This window comes from Chenopodium quinoa, unplaced genomic scaffold, assembly GCF_001683475.1.
Source record: "Chenopodium quinoa cultivar QQ74 unplaced genomic scaffold, ASM168347v1, whole genome shotgun sequence".
Taxonomy (NCBI): Eukaryota; Viridiplantae; Streptophyta; class Magnoliopsida; order Caryophyllales; family Amaranthaceae; genus Chenopodium; species Chenopodium quinoa.
In genome coordinates, this window is record NW_018742523.1 from 3,884,487 (window position 1) to 3,893,931 (window position 9,445).

Here is a 9,445-nt window from a genome sequence, read left to right on the forward strand (position 1 = left end):
TTAAAATTTATAAATTTTTTGCCTCCTCCTAACTTACCCACTATTGCCTTTTCAGAATTTTTTTTTTTTTTTTGTCCAACAATAACCTACTCCACTTCAATAATAAATTAATGCATTCTATTAATCGTCCCAAAACTATGTCTAGAGAAAGAAAGCACATACTTCATCCGTATATTATTACTTGCTCCATTTGTCAAGACAAAATTTTTTAGGAGGAATAGTAAAAAGTATAATATTGTGATGGAAGAGTTTGTTGAATAACAAAATAATGTGAATAAGCAAAAGTGAGTATAAGTGGAGAAGAGAGTAAATATAAAAAACATTAAAATATGATATGGGATGGACCTTTTTTTTTTTGAGGAAATGGGGGGCGGATGACCATTAGTGGGGAGGAAAGTAGTAAAATATTGTTAAAAAATTCTAAAAAAAAGAAATTAAAATAAATAATAAAAAAACAATCGCAAAAAGAAAGTGGAGCAAATATTTAAAATACAAATGGAGTATTTAAGTATGGAGGAAGTATTGGATATCTAATATACTCCCTACGTTTTGTAATAATTGTAACACTTTCCTTTTACATTCGTTTCATAATAGTTGCGACATTTCCTATTTTAGTAAGGACCCACTACTATTTTATTATTCCTCTCTCCCATTTACCCCACTTGCATAAATATTTAGTTATTTTTCTTTCTTACAAACCTCACTTATATTATTTTTTTTTTATTATTTCTCTCTCCTATTAAAAATAAAATATATTTTCACTAACTATAATTCATATTATAAAATCCACTTTATAATACCTATCCTATAAATTTCCTAAAACTTTATACAAAATCTGCTATTATGATTAATACAAAAACGAAGGAAGTACTAATAAATATAATGATTTGGATATTCGATCCATGTTCACCCCTCCATACCAGCTAATCAGCTAGTTGTATGAACTTTGTAAATTGAAGGTTCAAACAAGTTGGAAGTCTTGGAACAGTTGTTCTGAAAACTCATATGGCAAAGGCAAACACAACATGGAGTTCTTAAGACAAGTCACTTCATTCAAACTTTGACCTACTTGGGCTCCACTTTGTCTGTATTCATTTGATCTTTTTTCCCTTTTATCTTCATTTCTTTATTTCTTTTTCTATGCGTACTACATTATTTTATATTGCTGACCAGGATTAAAGTTTAAAATTCCCCAATTTCAATACAATTTACACATTCCCAACCCCTTTTCTTTATATTTTAAATGGATAAGACCAAGTTCATTTTGGACCCGGAGAAACAAATAATGACTATGAATAAATGCTTGGTCAAACTAAATCTTGCATTAAATTAAAGTTTCATTACTCTAATCCTACTTTAATATTATACTTGTAAGTTGTAACGTTTGTCCCTTTATTATACTATCTCTATTTAATTCACATTCTTAAAAACATATTTTCTCTGTTTCCTTTTAATTTCTATCACTTTTTTAAAACGGAAGTTTCAAATTAGTTACATTACTTTCTTTTTAAGTTGATAAACTCCCTTTATCTCTCCTATTGCATGGTTTCATTTTTTTTTTATTCTCTCTATCTTTCTCATCTCTAAAAATTTCCTATAAATCCGCAAGTTATAAAGTGATGCAACTAAAAAAATAGAGAAAGTATTAAAAAATTATTAAAATGAAATGTTTCTCTATTTTCAAAATTAATACTCTGTATTCAAGTGATGAGCTATCTCACAATACAAGCCTAACATCTACTTGTATATTTTTACTCCATAGTTAAAAACTCAAACTGAAGAAGACACATGTTCCCATCCTATTACACTTCCCTATCTTCTTTTTTCCAAACCAATATTCTACTGCACTTGTCTTCTTGCATATTTAATTTTTTAAAAACCACAATAATCCAAAACAATTGTAATTCATCTCCCCCATACTTTATCTTCATCTATCTCCCTTCTTCAATTCAAATTTCCTTCACTCTTTTACTTTTAGTCCCTGCAACTTTATTTTAAGCCTCATTTAAATTAAATTCCCAAAATTTTAATTTCTTTAATCATTTTTTGGTTACACATTACACCTATAACGACCAATATTCACCTATGTGTCCATTCTATTATTTAATACACTACATTCAACAAAGTGTCTTACCCCATTATCCTTTCCAAATACACATAACATTCAATCTTCAAAATAAAAAATTAAAAAAAAAAAAAACAAAAAAACAAACCAATAATAAGATTGTACGTGTACAAGCCAAAAGCCTAATATATTCATATCCTTGTGATTTAAGTACAAATCTCCTAAGAACTTGCTTGGGAGAATTTCTTTATTTTCCACTCAAATAAGTTCCCTTCTTCTTACCCTTTAATCATAAGGTCGCATTATATTATTATAGTCATATATTGGACATTTGTCAACATGAAGAGTTAACCCTCGTAATATTTTAGATCATTTATAAAAATATAATAAAATAAATAAATAAATCTTGCTAATGAACACTCTGATGGTGTTAAATAACTAGTTAAATTATTTCCTAAAATAATACAGTACTACGCATAAATTTATAATACATGTCAAAATCACACATCATTAGTGTAATCACTGTTTATTTCAATTACATGACTTTAGGGCTGCAAACAATCCGAGCCGAGCCGAGTTTCAGTCTGTTCGAGCTAAGCTTGATAAGAATTATCCGTGTTCGAACAATTTCGAGCTTGAACGAGCTTTTAAAAATCTTGTTTAAGCTTGGCTCGTTAAGAATTTGGCTTGTTCGAGCTTTGTTCACGAACACACTCGTTTTCCTTTTGAGTATAAATTCGAGCTTAAACATGTTTAAATCGGGTTTGATTAAATAAACAAGCCCTAATTTATCATCAGAACAATAATTTCTTTCAAGTTTTAACATATCCATTTAATTTAATATAAAATGTTTTCCTTCTTTCTATAGAAAAAGGTAATGATAGAACTTTCATGCCTATATATGATGAAATAATTAGTACTCTTTACAAATATGTATGAGTAAAAGATATATAAATTGACCGAGTTTATCTAGGCGTGAAAAAGCTTATAAATGAATTTAAACGAGTTGTTCATGAACATTATCAAGTCGAACATGTTGTTGTTCGAGCTTTGTTCATCTATTTGACGAGCTTAAAGCGCTTGTTTGTTAGCTTAACAAACGAGTTTTGATCGAGCTTTGACCGAGCTTGTTTGCGAGTAGTTCATGAACGTATCAGCTCATTTACACCTCTACATGAATATTAAATGATTGCAATATACATTTGTATTTGTATTAAAAAAATTATATCCGTTAGGATAATTCTAATAAGTACCTACAAGAATACTACTTCCTACAAGAGTACTTCCTTCGTGTTTTAATAAACGTCACACTTTAACTGATACATAATTTTTTAGGCAATTTAATTGACCTAAATAAAATAAGAGATAAGTGGGGTAGTTGGAGTATTAAAAATTTGTAAAAGAAAGATAATGGGATTAATAGTTTATAGAAAAGTAATGAATGTGTGAGGAAAAAAATAATAATAAAAAGTAATACTTGTAGTAGGTTTGGGTGGGGACATGAAAAGAAAGATATAATATAAAAAATACTTCCTTCGTTCTACTACCTCCGTTTTTTTTATTTGCACCACTTTCCTTTTATGGTTGTTTTTTTTTATTTGCATCACTTCTATATATTGTAACTTTATACTCCCTCCGTTTCATAATGTTAGTTCCATATGGAACCAATCACATAAAATAAGAAAAGAAGAATATTTGGAATCTAACATTAAAGTACAAAATAATTCATAATTAGTTACCTTATTTAAGTTTTTTTATTTTTATTGTGGAAAAGCATTAGTTATAATGCATAATTCAAGGTAGAGATTTCCTTACTAGAGCCATATCATCAACCCACAACCAATTAATTCCAAAAAAATTAAGTTAAAATGGAACATATTCAATATGGGTAGATCTTTTTGAAACGGAGTATATGGGACTAACATTATGAAACCGAGGGAGTACCATATTTAAGTATTTCTCTCTCTCTTACTTTAAACCCCACCTAAATTACTTTATCATTCTCGCTCTCATGGTCCCCACTACTCTTTCACATACTTACACTTTCATATCCCCACATTACTTTTACCATAATAAATTATTCATCAACTCACATTATTATATTATACCAAATTTATTCTCCTAAAACTCAAATAAATAAATAAAAAACAGAGGGAATAATAATAATATTGCAACAATTGGACTTTTGCACTATTCATCACTCTAGTTTAACCGTACAATATGATTTATACGTTAAGCTAAATATAGTCATGTGAAATCTTGTTAGATTCGTCTCATAAAATACTTTCACAATATCAACTTTTTATAATTTTTACTCTTATACAATTATAGATATTTAACATATAAAATATTCTTTGCGATGCGCAAATTTCATCCTTGTTGCAATGTTATTGGAACGGGGGAAGTATAGTTTTTGCCAAAAAAGGGTGTGTTACACTGATTAAAACACGATCGTATTTGATAAGTGTAACATTCCGTATTTGATAGAAGAACAAAATAACCCCTATAACATTGATCAAGTAACCCCTGTAATATTGACCGAGTAACCCTATAACACTGATGAAATAACCCCTTTAACACTGACCAAATAACCCCTATTACATTAACAAAGTAACCCTTATGATGGCTTGCCAAATCGTATGGCCAACCACATATAAAAATTTGTGTAAGTGTAATACTTATTAAAACACGGAGGGAGTATTTACAAGAATATACTTCCTTCGTTCTAGTAATATTGCAACAACTGGAATTTTACACTATTTATCAAGCTTGTTTGACCACATACTATGATTTATACGTAAAGTAAAATATAGTCATACGGGGTCTTGTTAGATTCGTCTCGTAAAATACTTTCACAATATCAACTTTTTATAATTTTTACTCTTATATAATTATAGATATTTAGCATATAAAATGATTTTTTAGAATGCGTAATTTCATCCTTGTTGCAATGTTTGTGGAACAGAGGAAGTATTAAATTTTATGTATAAAACACCGATATTAATCCAAGTGATGTATGAAAAAAAAAAAAAAAGTGGATTACTATTAATTCAAATCAAGTCATTTTCAACTCGAGTCAAAATCGTATTAGCTTAGTATAATTTGGGATTGGGTACTTAGGGTGTGTTCCACAGCTTACAGCTATAGTACTTAAAGTCAGAATCTAGAGGGGTCTCCCCTACTGTGGGAGTTATTATTACCAGAAAGACCAAGATGGAAAATGTATTGTTCAACCCAGAGAAAGTCTTCATTCACTTCCCCACTATCCCCTTTTTCTTTTTCTTTTTTTCTTTTGTCTTCCCTCCTCTCATCTTTCCTAAAAACAATGAGATATCATTTCTTTCTGATAGGTGACAAATTTACAAAAAGCCATCACATATCTATGCTATAAAAAGAAAAATAATGAATACGTGAAAATAAAACAAAAAAAAAAAAAAAAAAAAAAAAAAAACCATAAGAGTGCACCATGATCAGTTGATCACTACTGCCCTGTTTTCAGTGAATGATTTTCATCATCTCTTTACTCACTTTAGCACTCTGACATTGCTGAGTCACTCTCTGAATTTCATCACATTATATGTTTTTGGGAAATATACAACTTCAAATTTAATGGGATGTTCAAAATATGAGTTTTCACCTTAAAGTGAATCTAAAAAGAATAACTTTTGATTCATAAATATTGTTCAAAATCTGAATTTAATCACAGTATAGGTTATGTAAAGACCTTGAACTTAATTAGAATTTTGAAAATCGAATTTGACTACGTTATAATACTGTCGGAAGTATAATTGAAAATTCTTAAAGAAAAGGCCAGGATTTTACACTTAGTGTAGCAGTAATTTAGAGCAAACAGAAGCAGCCACAAAATAGAATAAAGAAAATCTGAATGATATTCTCAGAAATAAGATTGAAATTGTACATAAACTGATCAAATGTTGAAGACTATCTTTACAGAATCTAACCTTCTTCAATGAGGAATGAGGAGACTTCTATGTTGGTAGACCTAATTGTCTCATCATCACCCCCACAAACAAAAAAACCATGGAATTTTTGCAATTCCAATTTTTACAGCTTAATCTGAAAGTCACCTGTATCTTTACAGCTTAATCCTAATCTGAATCACTATCACTGATCTTTATTATTAAAATCAGGTACAATAACCAAATCAACGAGCAATGAACCTTCGTTCTGCTATTGCTCAATTCGGAAGCTGAAGTAGTGGTGGGTTTATGGCGCTTCCTGATAACCGGATCACTTGTAAGCTGCAAACTGATCCATGGATTGAGGTCTCTCTTATATGCACAACATTCCTTAAGAGACCTCATTCCACTTGCTTTTTTTCTATTTGCATTACATCTTCAACAAATTTGTTTGCTGAAGAATGATTTGAGAGATGAAAGTATGCAAGAATAACTTTTTTCTGCCTGCCAAACATTTACTTTCATTGCAATGTTCTTGTAAGCTTACACTTGGAAATGAAAATTGTAGCAGTATAATTCAAACTACATAATTTCAACAACTCGGCTGATTGTTGCTTCAATGCTGGGTTGCAACCACTCTGGATGACGAGCAGAAGCTTAGCCGCTAAGCCAGCTTCGACTGCAATAGGCGCACACTCTTCAGGTGATAGCTTGCAAACTGCCCACAAGATGGACAATGACAATTGAGTGCAATTCTCGGAGATTCTCATCAATAGCTTCACCAAATTTAGTATTGTGTTAGGACAATTTTTCAAGGCCAATCTCCCATCTTCAATACTAGCCAAATTGTCAAGTATGGAGAGTGCTAATTCCAGGCACTCGGCTTTTAAACTTGGCAAAAGATCAACCAATTGAGGAATAGCCCCAATGCTCACAATCGAACTTCGAACGCACTCGTGTGAGCTTATCATCTTGAGCAGCGAAAGCCCTAGTTGAATGCCATTCGAGTTGCGCTTATCCTTAACTAATTTCAACAAACCCACCAAGAGGCTCAAACTTGACACCAGGTCAGGGTCGAAATCCTTAGTCTCCATCAAACCCTGGATCAACTTAGTACAGTTGACCTTAGTTTCAATAGAACCCTCATTCAACATATCAACCATCAATGAGATCTTCGCGGGTTGAGTCAAATTCGACTTTGACTCGAAATCTAGACTCAAATTAACAAGAATCCCAACCACTTCAGACCCAACAGCATGTGAAGTGAAAGGACCAAGTAAAGAACTCAAAAAAGCAACCCCACCATTATCCACCATAGTTTTCTTAGCTGAAAAATGATTACCCACAACTAACTTAAGCCCTTTAAGAGCTTGAACTCTAGCTTGACCCTTTAATTTCTTCAAATTCTCCAAAATCTCCAAAACTCGGCCTTGAACATCCTCAGATTTCTTTTTCATTGCCATATACTTTTGCGAAAACCAACTATAAATCAATTGCTGAAGAGTTTTATTAGGAGTGATTGAATCATCCCAAAGCTCCTGCATTGTAGTGGGACAAGTTAAATGGCCTAAAGATAGCCATTTCAAGATATTACACCTCTCATAAGTTTGACCAGTACAAAGAGTAACTGGATCTAACATTGGTTCCAATGAAATTGGACATATGAAAACTGTAGGCACTTCTATTGCCTCTAACTCTTCAATCATCTTCTTAAGATCCAGCTTCTCCGACATCGGCGAAAACCCGCCGTCGTCTACTCCGCCTAACACTCCATCTTTCACCGCCGTATCTAGATCTAAAACTTGACCTCCACCACCCACCTCCACCTTCGTTGGTTGGTACATAGGCATTTTGCTATTTTACTTGTTAAAATGATTTATTTTAACAAGAAATGATTAGTTTTTTTTTTTTTCTTAAACTAAAATTAAAAACCGGAAAAATAAAAATCAAAGAGAAAAATGAGGTGGGATGGGTTGGGTTGGGTTGAGTAAGAGTAGCTTTCGTTTTCCAACTTTTTTGTTTTTCTTTTTGATATTATCTTTATTTTTCTCACTAATTCATTGACAATAACAAGCAACAATACCTATCAAGGGAGACATCATTTGAGTGCTTTTTTTCTCTTTCCTTGGTCAAAAGCGTCGCCTTCTTCTTGTTCTTCACGACCACTTTAATCGTCATTATTAACTCAAAAAATTACTAATTATTAACCCTTCAAAATCGACGGAAATATATCTGCATTCACACATTTTTTCGACGCTTCTTGTTCTTCGATCTGGTTCAGCTAAAACGCGCCCAAAAATGGAAAAATGCTTATCTAATGAATTAAAAGTTGGGGGAATGGAGGAAAAATAGGAAAAACCCTAATTAATCTGAGATCTAAGTTGAATGGGAGAAAGAATTAGGAGAATCTGAAAATGGTAGTGAGGAGAGAGAAAGAACTGAGAGAATTTAGAGAGAGAAAGGAAGTGAGTGTGTTTATTGAAGAGTGAGGGAGATGAGATGAGAAGGAGAAGAGGGAGAAAGAGTTTTTATCTCTCTTCTCTCTCTACTCCATCTTTTGGGACTGCTGCTTAATAACATTAAAATTAAGCGTTAAAGTTAGCAGGGAACTCATCTTGTGACTTTGAAGTCACAAGTTCGAGCCCCCTGTAAAAAAAAAAAAAAAAAAAAATTCGAGTCCAACCAACGGAGCTACCTTAAATAAAAAATAAGCATTGACCTACGGAGCTACCTTAAATAAAAAAAATAAAAAAATTTGCAGTCATTTAAAGTTTGTATTTTTCAAATTTCAATCATTTTAAAAAAAATTGCAAATTACAGTCCAAAAGTACTAATAAATTGTAAATTGCCACCCAATTTAATTTTTTCATCGATTTGAGTGCTGAAAAAATGTCCTGTTAAGATTTTAGGGGGTTTTTTTAGCTCTTAAGGGTCCAAATTAAGCTTGGAATAGACAAAAAATTAATTTAAGTGCCTTGTTTTCACGTCAAAAAAATAGTTGCACAAACATCAATACATTTTTTGATACGCAAAATAAGGCACTTTTGTTATTTTTTTGTCAATTCCATCCCCAATTCGGATCCTAAAGGACTAAAATGAACCCAAAAATCTTTCAGAACATTTTTCAGCAAGTAAATAGAGAAAAAAATTGATTTAGGTGGCAATTATCAAGTTATTAGTACTTTTGGCTGCAATTTGCATTTTTTTTAAATGGATGCAACATGCAAATTACAAACTTTAAATGGCTTCAATTGACAAATTTCCCGACAATACCCATTTACCTGAACTTTGTCCGGAGTATTTTCCTAAGATATTCCCTCCGTGGCTCCGTTACTGTATTTTAAACTTGTGTTATGATTTTTATTCAAGGAAAAATAAATTTACAAAAATTAATTTCATATTAAATATTTAGATAAACTTAGTTTACTTTTTTTTTTTTTTTTAGGTTTAGTTAAAATAA

The 9,445-nt window shown here is 31.3% G+C and overlaps 1 protein-coding gene across 1 annotated transcript; it reads right to left on the bottom strand.

Annotated features, from left to right (window-relative positions):
- Positions 1–5,943: 5,943 nt before the first annotated feature.
- LOC110720009 (U-box domain-containing protein 30-like) lies at positions 5,944–8,588 on the bottom strand. Its single transcript, XM_021899005.1, has one exon. It carries the CDS (start codon positions 7,833–7,835, stop codon positions 6,507–6,509), a length of 1,329 nt encoding a protein of 442 aa, XP_021754697.1. The 5' UTR covers positions 7,836–8,588; the 3' UTR covers positions 5,944–6,506.
- Positions 8,589–9,445: the final 857 nt, after the last annotated feature.

Bases quoted from the DNA above. Each gene is read 5' to 3' on its own strand.
- LOC110720009 (XM_021899005.1), bottom strand. From the start codon at position 7,835: ATGCCTATGTACCAACCAACGAAGGTGGAGGTGGGTGGTGGAGGTCAA.